The sequence below is a fragment of the Gracilinanus agilis genome, chromosome 4 (assembly GCF_016433145.1).
Source record: "Gracilinanus agilis isolate LMUSP501 chromosome 4, AgileGrace, whole genome shotgun sequence".
Classification (NCBI taxonomy): Eukaryota; Metazoa; Chordata; class Mammalia; order Didelphimorphia; family Didelphidae; genus Gracilinanus; species Gracilinanus agilis.
This window is the reverse complement of record NC_058133.1, coordinates 257,393,982-257,412,821: the sequence shown is the minus strand read 5'-3', so window position 1 is coordinate 257,412,821 and position 18,840 is coordinate 257,393,982. Positions and strand designations below refer to the sequence as shown.

Genomic DNA, 18,840 nt, shown 5'->3' with positions numbered 1-18,840 from the left:
GAAGTGTGGGTCTTCAGGGAGAGGGGAGGGAGGGACCAGGGAATAACCGGAGCAGTTCAAGTATAATGGGGGCAAGGAAAGTGGAGAAAGAACTAAGGGAGTACAGAACCTTGTTGCCATGACAGGGGTACCATGATGCTATGATTGCAGAGTTATAATGGATGTGTCACTGGGGACAGGTACAGGTTAGCTGGGTGAGAAATAAAGGAGACAGAAGAGAAGAGGTGTGTGAGAAGGTATGGTAGGAAACAAGGGTCAGAGCTTGCTAAAAGATCGTAAGAATGAAGAATGGGTCTGGGAGGCATCGAGGAGAAGCTAGTAAGGGAAAAGGTCAGGGAAGGCAGAAGTGTCCTATAATGAATGATCAAAGAGGTGGAGTTCATCTGTCCAAGAGCAGTGGTCCAGCCAAAGTCACAGGCGTCAAAGATACCTCAAACAACACCGGCTCAGTCATCAAACAACTTTTATTAAGCAAGTCTCTGTCCTAGCTTCCAGTACAGGAGATGACAGAGGGGAAGAATCTGGTCCTGAAGGAATAAGACCGCCTTTCCTTTCATGAAGAAGATCGAGCACAGGGCAAGTGTGAAGGACAGGATTTTAGGGTACCTTGGGTGAAGGGGAAGGGAAGGGGAGGGAGAGGCTGTCACCTCCTAAACCTGGCACCCCTGTGTTTCATATTGCTGGAGGAATTCATTGAGGTTGGTACAAGCATTCCGATATCGCAGAGCCTGGCAGTTCTTTTCAGAAGGTATCTCCTCAATCCAAGTCATGGAGTCCAGCAAATACTGGGGGCTATGTAAGAGAGAGGTAGTGAGGGATGAAAGCCTGAGAGGGATGGAAGAAGGGATGCCTGGGTCCCTGAGTCCTTAAGGGAAAGAAGGGCTCAGATCCTCAGAGGGAGAGAGGAAGAAAGGGCTGGGACGGAGGGGCAGGGTCCCTCTGGGTCAAAGACAACTCACTTTTCCTTATCATCGAAGGTGACTCCATCAAGCCCCATGATCAAATATTCCTTCTCCGGCTCTAGCTGCAGGCGACAAGAGATTCGGACTAGGAAGTTTCGAGTCTGGCCAATAGCAACTTTGACATCTTGAGCTGGGGAATGTCAGGGAAAAGAGAAGGCATTGGAGGACCAGGATTATCCCCCTGCTGCTCATCTCCTCATCCCCTTGCTAAGCATGTATCTCCATCCCCTGGCTACCCCCGCCCAGCTCCTGCAGCCCCTGTCAGTACTATAGTGCAGAACACGGGTGATCCTGGTTTCAAAGAGTCGGAAGGCGACTTTGTCCTCTGCCCGAAGAACCTTAACCTTGAAACCTGTTATTGGAAAGAAGGAAGCAGAGGTCACCCCAGGGGGTTGAGAGAATTAAGAGTTTATAAATTAGAGTTGACCCAGTTGTCTGCTGTGGCTCTGGAAGAAGAAACTAAGGCAAAAGCTTGGGGATTGTGGGGTATCTAGAAAAAGATGGAGAAACTGAAGCTTTGGGATTCCTGGATCCCTAAAGGAAAAGGCGAGGTATCAACTCACCATACTGCACACGTGGATCATAGCAGGCATAGTTGATCCTGACTTTCTCCTCCATTTTATCCACTTCTGTGATTCGGTATTTTTTAGGACATTTCCCTAAGAAAGGGGAAAACAAAGGGTGTGATGGCAGAGAAAGAGATTTTTTTTTTTAATGCATGTGTATGACCAACAATAATTCCAAAAATCTCAAGATGAAACATCACCTCCTAACAGATGATGCACTCAGAACACAGACACTTTTTGCCTGGGCATGTGGCTAATGCAGGGAATCGTTTTTGTTGTTATTGTTGTTGTTTTATTGTCGTGCAAAATACACTTCCATTTGGTCATTGTTATAAGAGCAAAGTCATACATAACCAAACCCCTAATATAAAACCATAAATACACCCATATGAAAGATGACTAACAGTTCTTTCTCTGAAAGTGGAGAGCATTCCCAGTCCTAAGTCTTTCAGGATTGTCCCAGATCATTGTGATGCAGGAATTTGTTTTGCTTGACCATGTATGTGTGCATTTCTTGCTTTCTCCCTTGGTAGAGGAGGAGGTAAGAAAAGGAACACAGAAATGAAGTGTGTGTCTCTCTCCTTATCTCTGGTGCTTCCCAACGCCAAAAGGCAAGTAACAACAGCCATGCCCATCTTACCCATCTGCTGTTGTTTAAAACTCACCCTCTGCACACTGGCAAACATCTCCGGAGCACAACGTGGACAGGAGTTTACTCTTACTCGGGGCCCCATAGAACACAACACATTTCTGCCCTGTGGGGAAAATGAAGAAGTCACAGATAGTCACAAACCTGTCTCCCTATTTCCCCTCCTCCTGCTCCATGGCACAGCTGTTAGGAAGACAAGGACATCTCAGGACTCTCTTTCCATCTCCAAATTAGTCAAGAACTCCAAACAATCTGGAGCAGCTAGGTGGCTCAGTGAATTGAGAGCCAGAACCAGAGAGGTCCTGGATTCAAATCTGGCCTCAGACACTGCCTAGCTGGGTGACTCAGCCTTACTGCTCTTGTGCCTTGGAACCAATACACAGTATCGATTCTAAGATGGGAGATAAAGGTTTTAAAAAAAAGAATTCCAAACAATCCAATGTTTTCCCAGAATGCTCAATGGCCTTGTGGGTCCCAGGCTATCCTGTAGAGTTCCATACCACCCACTGCCCCACTCCCCTAGGTTTTCCCAGGCTCCCTTTTACCATGGCACTCACCAGGCTCATAGTAATCATAGAGGACAGCACTTGCTGGCTGCACCAGTCCTATAGGCACTTCCTGCACAGCCTCAAAGCCCACACAGTCCCGGGAGGCAGAAACCTGAGGTCAGAGTACAGAATCGCTCGAGTTGCTGTTGGGTCCATCCTGCCCCTCATCCCCTGCCCTGTCTCCTGGGTCTCTCTCGGGAGCTTTCTCCTGATACCTTCCTCACTCTCAGCTGCCTCTTCATCCAAATGCTGAATGGATTATAGTAGGGAAAGGACTCCGTCTGGCCTCTTGACTCAGCATCAAATCTGGCTTCTGCTAATTACTAGCTATCTAAACTTGGGCCACTCATTTAATCTGTCTTGGTTTCAAGTGCCTGATCTACAAAATAAAGGAGTGAAGCACCAAACACTTGCAAGGGTCCTTCCAGCTAGTAATGAATCTACGATGCCAAATAGATGGAGGAGGACGACCAAGAGAGGAAGCCAGCGGCAGCTGAGGGGCTGGGAAGGAAGCCAGAGGATATAAGAGGTCAGCCAGCCAAAGGCCTGATGGTGAGAAATGGAGTATTGTGTGTGAACAACAGCAAGGTGGCCAGCCTGGCTCAATTGTGGAGTGAGATACAAGAGAGGAGTGAAATGCAAGAAAGTTATTAGAAAGAGAGGAGGGGGCCAAGGAACAAAAAGTTTTGAGTTTTATTTGATCCTAGAAGTAATAGAGAGGAGCCAACCCATCTAAATTGAACCTGTCATTCCTTCAAAACTAACTCTCCTTCCTGACTTCCCTTTGTCTCTAGAAGCAACATCACCCCTTTTTGGGTCAATTAGGCTCAAATCGTAGAGGGAAAGGGGCTAAGTATTTCTATAGCACCTACTATGGGTCAAGCTAAATTCTTTTGACAAATATTATCTTATTTGATCCTCACAAGAACCCTGAAAAGTATATGGGATTATTATCCCCATCTTAGAGTTGAGGAACCTGGGGCAAACTGGGGCTAAGTGACTTGTCCAGGGTCACACAGCTAGGCACCTAGCTGCCTCAATCCTAGTTTCTCTAAAAGTTCCCTAACTGGTCTCTTTGCTTCTAAGCTGTCTCCTTCCCAATCCTGCCACCAGATTCATCTGCTTCCATTGTATCATGCAATGAAGTAATACCTCTTCCCTTGTCTGAAGGGACATACTCAGACAATATTAAAGGAGTTCCAATACCAAAAGCTGATAAAGAACTTCTCTTTAGGTGGAGATGGCAATCTGAGGGCAGTATCCATCATCCCTGTGTCACCAAAGGGCTGAGAACCCCCAACACCCCAGAGTCTAATCAGAAATGGGAACTGGTAGGTTAGAGGAGGATGAGAGGAAAGCAGGAGCCGGGTAGGAGCAGATGACAGCCTTGGGGGATGATAACGGCAGCAACCAAGACTGTCCATGAAATGATGCCAGACCTCGATACCATGGAATTCAAGTGAAATAGCCAAGTTCCATTTACAGGGGGAGCAAGATTTAGGAAAGGCTCCTGTTAAGAGGTTTCAAGAAGACAGTCTAAGACAGAGAGAAATGGTTGAAAACATAGGTAGAGGGGGCTCAGATTGGTGGCTCAGTGGATAGAGAGAGCCAGGCCTAGAGATAGGAGGTCCTGGGTTCAAATCTGACCTCAGACACTTCCTAGCTGGACGACCCTGATCAAGTCACTTTACCCCCATTGCCCAGCCCTTACACACTTCTGCCTTTTTAATTCTACTACGAAAGGTGAGGGTGTTGTTTTTTTAAGAGAAAGAAATTATGTATGAGTTTTCCCTCTCTAAAAACTCAGTTTTTTGAGAGCAAGGACTGTGTCTTTGTAATCTCCAGATGTTTAACACTGGAGTGCTATAAAGCAAGGTTGCTACTAGACTCCCTCTGGACCCCGCCAAATACACACACACACACACACACACATACTCACTGAATCAAAGTACAGCAGCACGTGGGGTCCCTGGGTCTCAAAGTGACTCACGTAACGATCTGAGAGTGAGGTCAACTAGGGAGAAAAAGCCAAAGTCAAGGAAATAGCAGAGACCCCAACCCACCCACCCACCCCAAAAGGACAAGAAGGGGAAAAGGGGGCCGAGGGCAATCCTTAGCCGTGAATAACTGACTAACTGTGGGGCCTGAGATGGCTGAGCCAGTGCACGTAGAACCTGGACTCGGGTTCCCAAGGGCAACTTGAAGGTCACAGAAACATAGGGTCATACAGAGATGGAGGGCTGAAGGGCTACTGAGGAACCATCTAAGTTCAATCCCATCCTTTTATAGATAATAAAACTGAGGCCCACGGAATTTAAATGAATACATCAAAGTCACGTAAGTAAGTATCAGAAATAGGGTTCAACCCCAGAACCTATGATTCCAGAGATAACAAGACAACCGTGACCCAAGGGGAAGAAGATGGACAATCATACTTTTTCTAGGTCGGCCTGCAGGGCATGGAATCCACTCAGCAGGGTGATGTCTACGATAGCCATTCCAGGAAATCTGACCCCGTCGCTTCGCCTTCGGGGAGGACATCCTTGGGTGACCCCAGGTTCCCTTTCCCACTACCCAAGTCCGATCCCCATCCCTGGCTCAATGCCCTCCTTTTGCCACCCCAATCTTCCCTGGCTTCGCTCCCCATCCCCTCAGGGAGCTGCCCCCACTCCAACCTCCAAGCACTCACCAAATGCACACTTCATAATGTACCCTCTGCTCCTTGTCATTGCCCACCTTGGGCGCTTCCCTCTTCCGGCGGTTCCGACGTCCCTCAAATAGCTGCAGGGGTGTCACAGGAGACTCCAGGGGGCTTGGGTCATCCCCAGGCTGGAGTTCTTCCTCGTAGTATTCATAGTCATCATCCGATGCCTCTAACATTTGAATAGGGGTATGAGAAAGGATCCAGCTGTCTTCCCCTATGGCATTGGGGGCACTGAGGGGTCCTCCTGAGGGACCCTAATGTATACTACCCCCTATCCTGCATTCACCTGAATACTGGACAGAGCCTGTGACTGTCACTTCCAGTTTGAAGTCCTTACAGGTGGTATTTTTCTCCTCTAGGATGTTGAACTTACGTAGAATCTTGGGGAAGAAGAAGAGTTTTTGTTTTTGAGGGGTTTTTTTTTCTGTCCCTATTCTTTATCCTCTTTATATCTGCACTCTTGTACTCAGCCCGCACCATAAACAGGGCTCCTCCATGATACAGCTGGTGAGACTAGATGATGGCTACAGTCAGCTCTAAGGTGAAATGTTTCCCTGTGCGAAGAGATTTCTCATGTCTCTCCTCTTCTTGAATAAATAGGAATTCCCTCACGAGGGCTGGTCTTCTTGCCTCCCTGGCAGATAGTCAGTGAATCAACAAGTATTTTAATTAAGCACTTAAAACATATAGGGAAGGTAAGGAGAAAAGCTGGGCCGGGTGGTTCAGTGGATTGAGAGCCAGACCTAGAGGCAGAAGTCCTGGGTTCAAATCTGTCCTCAGACACTTCCTAGCTGTGTGATTCTGAGCAAGTCACTTAACCCCTATTGTCTAGGGCTAGGCCTTATCTTTGCCTTGGAACTAATACTTAGTATTGATTCTAAGATGGAAGGTAAGGATTAAAAAAAAAACAAAAAACATGCTGGGTACTGTGCTAAGTGCAGGGGGAAGCCCCAACTCTTTGAGTCTCCTAACCGCAGCTCACCCCTCTGGCCCAGGCCTCCTGTGGCCCCAGCAGCCTCTCCAGTTCTCACCTTTAAGATCCCTTTGCTGTTTCCTCCCACCTTGACAGTGATCTTGTTGCCCAAGGGAAACTTTCAGAGAGAAGGGAGAGAAATGTCAAAGGAGAAATGAGAAGCTATTTGCCCACTCCATTCCCTCTTTATTAGTGGAGAAATTAGCTAAGAGAGATGATGGGGGAAAGAAAAACAGGGACTTCTAGAAAATGGGGGTGAGGGAAAAGAGAATAGGGGCTGTGTACATGTCCCTCTTCCCATCCTCACTCCCCAGGAGCCGCTCTGAGCTTGTGCCAGCAGGGAAGAGACAGTCTTGTGGGGGGCTAAGGCTGGGTGGGTATCTCTAGGCTCTCTTCTGAGGGCTGTGAAGGCCCTGGACCCCAAGAGTCTCAGCCGCCAAGTCCAAGGGTTTGTCACCTGTAGGTCCTCCTGTACCCCCAACTTTTGATGGTTGTCTAACTGGATGAAGTGGGACTCGGTTCCTTGGCGACCCTCAGTGCTCAGGCTTACGTTAAGGTTGGTCTCTGTGGTCGTATGACTGGCTATCCAGTACTCAGCTAGGGCGTCCAGGGCAACTACCGTGTCCTGGAAAAATTCACATTGTTCTCCAGCCTAGAATTGAGGAGGATCTTCTTCTTCCCTCCCCTCCCTGAACCCTGGACTCAGGCCCCCATACCTGGGTACTGCGGAATCCCCCTTGGAAGCTCGCCTGGCGGGTGAGCCAGCTTGCAGCCTGGTCAGCCAGCTCGGCCTTACCCTCCCGCAGCAGGAGGTGGAGCAGGACGTAGGCCGTGGTTTCCACCCACAGGGCTGGGGCTAGGGTGGTGGTTTCTGAGGCACTGCCCACACTTGCAGTTGGTGAGACAGCATTATTCTGAGACCCAGCGACTGGACCCCAGAAGAGGTCATCTGGGAGGTGCAGGCAAGATAGGAGCAGAGAGGGGAAAAGAGAGAGTCAGAGGGAGTCACAATGCCAACACCACCTTCTCCCCAAATTTTCCTTTTCCGCTTTTGACTTTTATGATTTTATCTCAAGAGAGGCTTATCCCAAGATAAATAAAATCTCAAGATATTACCTCAGGAGTATCCTTCTGAGGGAGAAAGCTTGGTTCCTTCTTTTTTCATTTCTGAAGTTTGGATCCTTTTATCTTCCTTTATATCCTTTTGGATTCTTTTATCTTCCTCTATATCCTGACCCTCTGAGTTGCCTGACTCCTCCCCATCCTAGGCTTTTCCTGCCACAAACCCTTTCACACTAGATTCAATTTTCTAGGCAGCTAAGTGGTGAAGTGGATAGAGCACTGGGCCTATAGTCAAGAAGACTAGAGTTCAGATTTGGCCTCATTTATTAGCTAGTGACCTAGGCAAGTGTTATATTCAAACCTTGGGAAATGTTAATCTCACCTTGATTGACAGGGGAGACAGTTGGAGACATCAGAATGTTCCCAGATGCCGTGAGCCAGGGGCAAAAGTTGGTTGGCCTGAGAGTATAAATACCCCTAATAGCCATCTGGGAGGGGTCTTAGGTCTTTGACCATTGATCTTTGGGTCTCTGACCATTGGTCATTGGTTCTCTCTGAATCTCCCTAGATCTTTAGGTATCTGAATCATCATAGCTCTTGGGTCTCTGGGTCCTGAGTGGTGAAAGGGAGGAAGGGAGGTCTGAGAAGATGAGGGTGGTTTAAGGGTTGAATACTTCCTTAAGGCTGTGAAGGCTAACACATGACAAAATGATAATAAGAAAGCTGAGAGGAAATCATCAAAGACAGCTGCACCAACAGAGCAGACTACTCTCTCTGGTTTGGCAGTGGCCAAGCTGAATCAGAAGGGGTGTGAAGAACAACAATTCCAGCTTTACTAAATCAATAGCCTCCAGTCCTGAGGGATTATAGATCATAGATATTAGATTGTCAGGGTCTCCAATCCCCAATCTATATCCTGATTATCCTTTCCCTAATTAAGATCATAGATAAAGTATTTAATAAGTACCTTCCTGAGTGGTCATTATATCACAACCCTTGGGGAGGGAGCAAATGCAGTCAGATGAACAATGTGATCCAAGGCTAATCAGGGCCTGATATTAGTAACTGATCCAACCCCAGGTGGGACCTGAAAGGGCTACCCATCCACCTGACCTTTCTGGGTCCTTCCTGGGCACTGTTATTTAGAAGGGAAATTATAACATCTAACAAGGGTGATTGGGGTTGGTGTTCCCCCATTCACCAGCATCCTAGGGGAATACAGAGATACAGCTTCCCTCACCAGTATCCATATATTCCCCTAGTAGTAGGAGTAAACCCCACCCCCCATTTCTTTATAACACAAGTCATTAGTCATTACTTAACCTCTATCTGCTTCAGTTTACTCATCTGTAAAATGGGAATTGTTAGGGACTGAGGTCTCAGGTTCTGAAAAGGCAAAGGTCTGTTGACCCCTGATGTTAGGTTAGGTCCACAGTCTGACTAAGGCCTGAGATCCCTCAGTTTCCACATTTCCCGCCAACACAATAGCTGATTTCCTCAGTTTCCACATTTCCCAAAAAAGTTGTTGATAGAAGTCATAATCTTTTCCCAGGTTTCTTTCCCAGACCTTTTCTCCAGACAGAAAAACATGTTTTATCAGCACCTGCTTCTCCCCTTTCTCAGTTCCTGTTACGTCTCCAGTTATTCCCCACCTTCAGTTCCTTGCTCAAGGCTTTCTCTCTCAAGACTACATTGTTATGGGAAAGTTGCTTGACTTTTCATGAGAAAAATTCCTTGTGATTTTTGCCTTTAAAAAGCTTGTGTATTCATTCAATAAACACATTTGGTTGTCATCCACAACCGAGGCCCTTCCAACCCCAAATTTTGACTTGACTCTTTTTTCCCTAGCCCTTACCTGGAGTACTCTTAGGCCTGTTCAGCCCCCTATTGGGGGCATTTACAAGGAATAATAGTGCCCACCTCAAAAGGTTATTGTGAGGATCCAATAAGATGATATCTGCAGGGTGTCTGGCACACAGTAGGTGCTTAATAAATGCTTGTTTCCTCCCTTCCAGCATGAAAGTCCAGCCTCATCTCTTAGCTCCCAAGGTTGTGACCACATCCTTGGGCACTCACCTCCATTTTGTTGGGCCATCGCCATAATGTTGTTATGGGCCAGATTCTGGGCATCTTCAGGGGCCTTTGTCAGGGTCAGGGCATAGGCAGTGATGGCAGATGCGTGAGATCCCAGGAGCCCAGCAGTTATCTTTCCCACCAGGAAGGAGTCTGCACGGGAGATGGAGGCTTCCTAGGGGCAGAAAGGGATCCCTGAAGGTTGAGGACCCCAAGGGAAGCAGGATTTTCAGGGAAGAGTTTAGAGGCCAGCAAAAAGGAAGGAGGACATTCCATTTACCACTCCCCGAAGCAGCTCTTTGGTTCTCTCCTTGTTGGGATCATCCTCAGAGGTCTGGAAGGCAGACAAGCTCTGCTGGAGGGCTACAACCACAAAGGCGGTCAGGGCCACAGACTCGTCAGGTCCCACCAGGCCACCCTGAAAGAAAAGGACGAAGGAAACGTGAGCTTTCAGGGCGTGTGGGCCAGAGAAGAGCCCTCCAGCAGACCCCATGCTTCCTTCTAGGCTCCTTCTCACTCTCCTCCAGGAACCAAGCTTCTCCTTCCCCTCTGCCCACCTCCCTTCTGGCACCTGCATATCCCTATGGAGGACCGGACAGGGGTCCTGAAAAGAGCCGTCCCCTAGCTGTTTTGTCAGAAGCCACTGGGCCGTCTCTCTCAGCCCTTCCATGGAGCCGTCCACCTGCTCCTGGGCGATGCTGAGCACTTTTAGGACAAAGGCCGTGAGCCTGGGGGAAGAGGAAGTAGGGGTCAGCACAGTCCCCCCACTTCTGGTTCCCGGGCCACCATCACCAGTCCCCGTTTCCCAGGAAGCCCTGTTGTCCTGCCCAAGTCTCTCCTTTTCTGATGGTCCGTCTCACCAAGTGCTGCTCTCCCGGTGCAACCAAGCCCCGTAGGAGCCATCAGACTTCCGGAACTGCAGGATGCGAGCATAGCCTTGGGGGAGAGAAGAGAGCTGATGAATTAGAAGCAATATAACTTCCACACGGCTCTCCCTTCCGCCTCCTGTCTCTTCCCACCCCGCAACCACTGCCTTGCCACCCCAAGGTTCCCCTCTCCACCTTCTCCTCCAATCTTGTGCCTCCCCAATCCCCCAGCCGTCACCCGCCTGGCTCTCTCCCCTTCCCCTCCTCTCCTTCCGCACCTTTCTGAATGAGATCCACGGCATGGTCCTTCATCTCAGGGGGCAGCTTCCCCCACTGTTCGGTCTTGTCCAGATAACGAGAAGCCGCAAGTGTGGGGGACAGGTAGACCATAGTCTGCTCGGCACAACCCCGGGGCACCCTCAGCAAGGACCCCAGCCCTCCTGGGGACAAGGCCCCCCCAGAGCCCAGGGTGTCCATGGGATCGGAGGCTGCGCAGGACAGAAGATGAGAAAAGAATCCATGACTGAGGTCTGCGGGATGAGAGACTGGCTGGAAGGGCAGTCGTGGGACTCAGAGGCCACGAGGTCAAGGGGACCTTAAGTGAGGTCACTGAGGGGGCAAGATGGGCTGGAGGTTCCTGGGGAGAAATCAGGGATCAGGCAACCGCCTCAGGGAGCAGCAGAACTCGACTACCTGTGACACGAACAATGCTACTAAAGTCTCCATCAGGAATAGCATTGGATGGGTTCTCCCCCGGAATCTCCAAGGTTCGGCCACGTGAGTCTGAAGAGAAGTACAAGTCAGAGGTCCAGAGAAGATTGGGGAAGCTGAACCACTCCCCCTCCCCAGTCTTTTTTTCCCAAAAAAGTCCTTAATCTTTCATCTTAGAATCAATTCTATGTATTGGTTTTAAGGCAGAAGGGAGATAAGGGCTAGGTAATGGGGGTTATGTGACTTGCCCAGGGTCACACAGGTAGGAAATATCTGAGGCCAAATTTGAATCCAGGACCTCCTGTCTAGTCCATTGAGCAAGCTGCCCCTTCCCCTGATCCTTACTCCTCACACATATGCACCTGAGGTAAGATGGGCATGAGTAGGGGACCAAGAAGTAAGGCACACACCCCACGGAAGAAGAGTCTGGGGACCACTCACCCAGGGGGTTCAGCTTGTAGGCATACTCCTTGATCTGGACTGCTCCTTCTCTCTGTCCAGATGGAGGGAAAGCAGAGACGGTCACTCAAAAGCCAAGAAGACACAAGGCCCGCTCCAGCTCTATATCTCCGACTGCCCTTACTTAGCCCTTGTTGCTACGGTTTGGACTGCAGAGACCAGGGAGTGGGGGAGCTGGGGCAAAGGGGGAAAGGAGCGGGAGGGCCAGGCGGAAGGCAGAAGGGACTGATCCCACGAGACAAGGATTTGTCAGGTTTGGGGGTTCGGGAATTCGTTTGAGGAGGGAGTTTGATAGGTAGGCAAAGTTGGAGGAAGGGTCAGGCATGCCACCTCTCACCTCAATGTGCAGGACCTTGGCTACAGCATCCCCGACTCCAAAGGGTCCCTGGGCCAGGACCTTCAGGGACACAGCAGCAGCGGCCGTGGGCACCACAGGAAAGGAAACGGGCCGTGCAGAGATAGGGGGTAACTCCAGCTTTAACACCCTGCCACCGCCACCAGCTAGGCACAGCCCTTCCACAGGGGACACCTGGACATTCACCTGTGGGGGACGCAGAGACGGGAGGGAGGGATGAAGAGAACCCTGGGAAGCCAGGAGCCCTCTCCTCTCAGCTCCCCATCTGCTTCTCCCGCTCTCCAGGTGATCTCACAGACAGGCTCCTATTCAGGTAGTTATAGATGACAGGTCGAAGTTCTAGCTGTTCAAATCTTCGGACAGAGAAGGGAAGGCGAAGATGTAAGTGGAATTCTTGGAAGACTCTAACCTGGACAGGCTTAGCCACACAAAGACCTATTGGGGAACAGTCAGAAGGATCAATGAGGATGGAGGAACAGGGAGGCATGATGCACTCTTGGGGGACTGAGGGGAATAGAAAAAGAAAGCAGGAAGGAGCAAACGGGTCGTGATGAGCTGGGACATGGCACAGGAGAGGAAGGAACACAAGCTCTCCCACCATGGCCCAAACTGAGGGTTCTAGGGCACTCCAAGGCCCTGACTCTGCTTGCTCTTCAGGGGAGCCCCCGGGTATCAGAACCAATAAGCAGAATCCTCCTCCCTTCTCTCCCAACTTCCTTTCTATGGGGAGAGGGAAGTACCCTTGGAAGCTCTCCTTGGCACACTGAAAGCCAACTAGCATCCCCAAATGGACAGAAGACCCCATGTAAGATGGCAGTAGGGAGGAAAGGGTAAGTAGTGGTATCGTTGTCACCTTTTGTCTGGGAAAGGCTCACAGCATGGACTTCCCATGTAGTCAAAGAATCAGGAACAAGCTCCTCTACTCTGGGTTGAAGAAGCACAGAGAACATCTATCAAACCTAGAGCTGGATGCTGGGGTCTCTAAGGCATATAGTGGTTTGGGGAGTGGTATCTGGAATGTCTCCTTGGCCCCCTTGTTTTGTTTTTTAAACTCCAACTTTCCATGGAAAGGGTTAGGTAATGGGGGTTAAGTGACTTGCCCAGGGTCACATGGCTAGGAAGTGCCTGAGGCCAGATTTGAACCCAGGACTTCCTGTCTCCAGGCCTGACTCTCAAATTTGAGCCACCTCACCGGCCCCTGGTCTCCTTACTTGTAAACGTTATTTACTGTCAACTGGGTCCAAAGCCAGTTCTCAGGGAAAAAAGTCCGGACAGGGATGTCATCCTCATCCAAGAGCTCTTCTTCCTCTTCCCACATGTCCTGGACTAGGTGAAAAAGATTCAAAAATAGTTCCTTGTCCTCGGGTCCCAAGGCATCCCAGCCCATCATCATTCCCACTGGCCCCCAAACCTGAGAGACCCAGGCCACAACTATTACCTCGGGCAAGCCCCATACTGCCCCGGGTGCGCATCTTTTTACGAAGCTCTTCAGCAAACTGGCAGCAAGACAGGAAGGACTCGCGGCAGGTGGGTTCCAGTACTCTGGCTGCTCTGTCTTTGCAGGACCGGCGCATCGGCAATGGTGTCATCCCATCATGGCAACAGCGTTTGGCTTTGCCAACATATTGACTCACTGTGGACAACAGAAGAGTGTTCACTAGAAATAGACCCCATCACCAGGCAGAGCTAAGGTTCTAGTTCTAGTCTGATCATTTACCCTTCTGAAGAATCGCCTTCTGGAATTCCACATTTCTCCTTTTCCGGCTTGACTTTTCCTTGGGGCACCTCGGACCTAGAACACCGGATGATCAGAAGGATGGAGGCTTTATCACACAAACCCTATGTCCTTTCCTTCCTTTCCTTATATGAATCTATTTCCATCCTTCCTCTCCCTGCCCATTCCCTTCCTTCTTCCTGTATTCTCTCTCCTTAATCATAGAATATCAACCCTTGAATAGGACCTTAGACATCATTCATTCCTACTCCCTCATTTTACAGATAGGGAAACTGAGGGCCAGAGATGGGAAAGCTAGTTACCAGTAGATCTCCTGACTCTCAGAATAGTGCTGTTTCTCCATATCCCACTTCCCTGCTCCCAGGCCTTCCATTCTCCCTCCCTGTCCTCTCCCTGTCCTCTCAATCTAACTTCCCTAACCCCCAAATTTTGTTCTCACTGCTCTTGAGCTCGATCCACTGGTGTCCATCTGAAAACATCAAACCAGCTGCTTCAAAAACCTTAAGAGCATTGACACCACCCCCAGGACCACAGCCCAGGTCATAGCTGTTCATGGCATTGAAGACCTGGGATAAAGAAAGACAAGAGATGCTTTGGGACATGGTGACTGATATGGAGAGAAGAGAGAATCAAGCCCAAGGGGAAAGGAGAAACAGGGTACTTGGTGAGAGGGGGATAGGGGAAGCAGAAAGGGGATAGGGGTTTGCTGTGAGAGAAAGGCTTTTGAGTATGGGAAAGAGGGACAAGAAAAGGATGAAGTCCACAGGGGAATTGAAATAGGACTCTGGAAAAGAAAGTGCTTTGGTGGGGCTGAAAGGAGGGACGTGGCTAAGAGATTGGGGGAAAGTAGCAAGGGGATGGAACTGAGGAAAAGGAGATGCTGAAGCCTAGGATCCTAACCTTCTTCATATGGAGAGGGCTATGCCTTTGGCCACCAGCTGCATACACAGCAGTGTCCACAGCTCCCAGGGCTACGATGGCTGAGGAATCTGTGTGTACATTTAGCCTCAGCCGGTCTCCTGGTCGAAGTTCTGCTTCATCCACTTTCAGTTCCAGCTAGGGATGGAGGGAAAAAAAAAAACACAACAAAGGAGGAATGGTTATTGGAGGGAGAAGTTCCTATTTTCTGTATCTTCTGATCTCTCTCTGAACTTGAGCCCTTTCCTCTTCTCTCCCTCTCCACCTCTGTCTCATCACATCTCATCTCCATCTCTCCTCCCCTCTCCCAATTACCTTCCCCTCACAATCCCCAGCCTGGACATCCACTTTCAAGGAGTTGGCAACTGGCTGACCATCATGGTAATAGAAGGCGACAAGGCGGAAGGAGGGCACAATTTGGGAGGTCACAGGCACAGAGATGGAGGTCAAAGCCCCCTTTGCCACTCGATGCACAGATATGATCTCTCCACGAGACAGGACCTGAAAGTAGAGCAAAAAAGGTAAGAGAGAACGATTTAAAAGGAGCTTCCTCTCAATCCTCCCTGTCTCCACCTCTAAGGAAGACTCTCTCTCTCTTGCTCCAACAATCCTCACCATGTAGTAATAGTGGGAGAAAGGAACTCCTTCAGCTCCCACAGCATGAAGATTTACAGTGAATGACTGTCCCACACGGGGAGGGCTGAGATCCAGCCGCTCCATGGACAAGAACCCAGGACCTCTAGAGGGTAGAGAATGGGCAGTGAAGGTGGCTTCTGCTGGGAAGGAAGATCCTGCAGACACCTGGGAGGACAAAATAAAGGGAAAGGTCAGAGGGACTTGATCTGGTTCTTCATTTCTCAGGCCTTCACCTTGCTCCTGAGTGACACAAGGATCCAGCTCTTGGTTTTCCCCTCCCTGTCTCCACTTTGCCCTTGCCTATAGGGTCCGGCTCCCATCATACCGTGAGTTGCAACTCTTGGGTGCCTTGGGGGATGTTGATGGGAATGCCAAACTGACCCCTCTCATCTGTATTGACCTTAGGGACCTGGATTTTAGAATTGACTCCTGAAGTGATTGAGTTGGCAGAAACTTTGATGAGGACCCCAGGAGCTGGAGAGCCAGAAACATGCTGAACAAAGCCCTGGGTAAGGAAGAGGACGATGAAAGAGAAGTCAGAGAAAAAGAGGTAGAGAAAAAAAACACTGTCTTATCCCCCTTCCTTGCTTTTTCCCCACTTCTACTGTCCCCTCCTTATCCTCCTTTCCCAGCACCCTCCAAGAATGACCTGTAGCAAAAAAGGGGCTCCTGGTATAAAATATCGCTTGGTGCTACTGAGATCCACTGAAAATGGAGATGAGACGAAGCGCAAGGAGGTAAGTTCAGCTTCCTCTAGTTCTCCCCCTGGGTCCACAGAAATAGATATAGAAAGTCAGGGGCAAAAAAGCGTAGACAAGAGATAGGGGATTAGTGGAGACAGAAAAACATAGGGATCACTGTCTCCTCATTCTTTCCTAGCTCAAGTTGAAGAAGGAAAGGGCTCCTGGGTGAGTAGATACTCAGAAGGGAAGACTGGGGAAGGAGGAAAGACTATGCATGGATGTCTAAAGCAGGGATCAGAGGGAGGAGGTAAGGAGTCAGAGGTCTAGGGTCACCCACCAGGGGATTCGATGACAGCAGCTGCTACATAGAGACGCAGCCCCTGAAGATCATCCATCCCAGAGATGTTTAATGCTTTTTGGATCTCATTTCCTGAGAGGGTAATGCTACAGAGGCCATCTGCCAACTGAGAAAGGGAGATCAAGAGAGAGAGCAAACACCCATGATGAAAATTCCACCACTATTACCCCATCACCCTCCCCAAGTGCCCTCTATGACCCCTGAGCCCCACCTTGGACTGCTTCTCCAGCCCTCGAAGGAATTTCTTTTCACCATTCTCATCCAGGACTCCAAATCGAACATAAGCTACTCCCTGCACTGATTTCCCATATACATACCTGGAGACAAGGGGTATTTAGGAGTCCTCCTGGGAGAAGAGGTCAAGGTGGGAGGTGGAGGGAGAAAGGGACAACAGGGCAAAAACAGGTCTTGGGGAAGAGGGAAATGAGGAGAGGCACAAAGTTATTCTGTATGGGAAGCAGCTCAGAGGAGGAAAGGAGGGAAGGATTACTTGGCCTGGACATTCAATTGGATCTGCACATCAACGTCAGGAGCCACAAGGATGTAAGACTCTTTAGGTATGATCTTCACCTCAAAATTCGGGAGAACTAAGTGAGAGTAGAAGGAGGGAGATGTCAAATAGCAGTGAAATTACCCTTTCCCTCTGGGATCTAGTATCTCTCCCTAGCCTTCTCCCCTGATGAGGACACTATTTCCCTACTCTCCAACTCTTACCATATTTCTTCACCTCGAATTCAGTACTGCTGTTGGAGCCTAAGCTGTCAGAGAATCGAGCTGAGATCCTCCAGGTTCCAGGCCTGAGAAGGAATATAGAGATAGCTCAGACTAAGGGAGTGGAGAAGAGTTTAATGGGAAAAGAACTTTGTTCTTACATATGATGGGGGAATTTGGGAGATAATATGGGAAACTGAAGCTCAGAGTAGGCTGAGCTCCTGGAGTCTAGAGTGAGGTGTCTGAGGGAAGAGGTAAGAAGGTGAGAAAGTATTTAAGGGAAATATATTCGGGTATTCAAGGGTAAGAAGGATCTATAGTTCAAGGAGGAGCTCACTCTGAGATATCAGGTATCACAAAATCATCTTGGAAAATGGAATGTTTTGAAAGCATATTCTTCTTCCGTATTTGAAGACCATGAGAGTTCTAGAGGAAGAAGAGGGGTTTGGTGTACAAACCTGGAGACAGGAAGTAGGAAATAGGGGGACAAGGTGGAGGACTTAGAGGCCAAGGACTCACCTGAACAGTAATAGTAAGGGTATCCATGGATGGTCTCATGTTCTCATCCAGAGCAAAGACTCGGAATCGAACTAGAGGTAATGATATAGGCGTGTCAATGGGTGGAAGATTTCCATAAGCTCTCATTTTCTCTTTTCCCTTTCATATCCATTTCCTTCACAAAGAAGGGCTATTCTATACATGGTATGCCTGTGCAATGAATTTGCTTTATTGGATAAGAAAGAATTGAAGCAATAGGCTTCTCACCACGTTGGCCAGGGTTGTAAACAGGCTGGTCTGTCTGTAGAAAAAGGTGACCCCGGCGTGAGGAAAAGAACAGGTTGACACCCTGAGTGTCTGTTTTTCGAGACAGAGTTGATTTCAGCCATGATGTCTGGGCCACAAGTTGCACAACAGGAGATTCCAGAAGCTTATTGAGCCCACAGCGCTGTACATGAACCAGTGGGACCTGAAGATAGATATGGGGTTAGCATGAGAGGCACAAAGGAGAGAGTAAAAGAAAAAGAGAGATCTAGAAAGAGCAAGTGAAAATGAAATGCCCAAAGACCAAGAGAGAAACAAGACCAGAGAAAGATGTAGGATCAGAATCAGATGCAAAGAGAAAGTAAATGACATGTAAGAAAAAAGGACTGGAGAGATTGAGAGGCACAAAGAGACAGTAGGAACAATAGATAGGGTGATAGGGTGATAGGGGTGCTGGCCAGGGAGGAGGGGTGGTGAGGGAGCACAATTACCGGGAGACTGAGTAGCTGAAAGTCATTATCAGAGTCCAGGGAAAAAGTTACATCCTCAGAGCAGTGCCCTGAGGGTCCTGATGGATTTCTCAGGAAGATAATACCCTTGACTTTCTGTCCCTTTGAAGCTCCATGGAGTTGCAGACCCACTGAGAGTGGCACACCCAGACGAACCACAGAGGGTGAAAAGATCAACAGCCTAAGGGAAACAGGGGCTCATAACCTGGGAGTGCAAAGCCCCTTTCTTCACCCAACCACACCCAAGCCTCTGACCCCACTCTACCAGCCTTAAACCAAGACCCCACTTCCAGACACCCAAGTGGTTCAGTTCCTTTGCTAAGAGGTCTCCCATCCCCAGGCTCCCTAATCCTCAGGGGCATGACTAATATCCCCAAGACCTGGCTTCCTGTACAGTCAAGGTGAAGAGGCTTGAAGCCCAAAGCAGCATCCAAAAGAGCTTCATGGTTGGGAAGGCTGCAGGGACTGTTAGTCCCAGCTGTCCTTATAGCCGTCCTAGGATCCAGGAGAAGTAACTTTGGACTTTGCTCCACCCCTGGTTTGGTTTAGCCGGGAAAACACATGACCATGAAGAAATGCAACTGGCTCAAAGCCCAGTAC

General features: G+C 49.2%; 1 protein-coding gene across 2 annotated transcripts; it reads right to left on the bottom strand.

Annotated features, from left to right (window-relative positions):
• Positions 1-446: 446 nt before the first annotated feature.
• Positions 447-18,700, bottom strand: C4A (complement C4A (Rodgers blood group)). Of its 2 annotated transcripts, XM_044673916.1 has the most exons (41): positions 18,621-18,700; positions 18,223-18,421; positions 17,735-17,936; positions 17,489-17,559; positions 17,307-17,395; positions 16,973-17,055; positions 16,749-16,845; positions 16,470-16,575; positions 16,238-16,364; positions 15,867-15,982; positions 15,543-15,722; positions 15,197-15,382; positions 14,897-15,082; positions 14,564-14,719; positions 14,103-14,229; positions 13,646-13,720; positions 13,349-13,561; positions 13,140-13,236; positions 12,782-12,852; positions 12,224-12,363; positions 11,911-12,114; positions 11,556-11,607; positions 11,097-11,186; positions 10,682-10,891; positions 10,398-10,473; positions 10,109-10,265; positions 9,818-9,955; positions 9,541-9,712; positions 7,119-7,351; positions 6,860-7,027; positions 6,461-6,520; positions 5,716-5,809; positions 5,415-5,598; positions 5,161-5,251; positions 4,665-4,739; positions 2,735-2,837; positions 2,194-2,283; positions 1,526-1,621; positions 1,231-1,314; positions 960-1,092; positions 447-792 (listed from the first exon to the last, which is right to left on the bottom strand). In XM_044673916.1, exons 1-41 carry the CDS (start codon positions 18,683-18,685, stop codon positions 651-653), a joined length of 5,238 nt encoding a protein of 1,745 aa, XP_044529851.1. In that variant the 5' UTR covers positions 18,686-18,700; the 3' UTR covers positions 447-650. The 2 variants fall into 2 exon arrangements, with proteins under 2 accessions (XP_044529851.1, XP_044529852.1); XM_044673917.1 differs by lacking the exon at positions 5,161-5,251 and having other exon boundaries at positions 5,462-5,598.
• Between the last annotated feature and the right edge of the window lie 140 nt (positions 18,701-18,840).

Coding starts and splice junctions, on each gene's coding strand:
- C4A (XM_044673916.1), bottom strand. CDS start 18,685: ATGAAGCTCTTTTGGATGCTGCTTTGGGCTTCAAGCCTCTTCACCTTG. Junction 16,576..16,748: donor CAATTGAATGTCCAGGCCAA/GTAATCCTTCCC, acceptor CCTTGTCTCCAG/GTATGTATATGGGAAATCAG. Junction 1,093..1,230: donor CACCCGTGTTCTGCACTATA/GTACTGACAGGG, acceptor GACATTCCCCAG/CTCAAGATGTCAAAGTTGCT.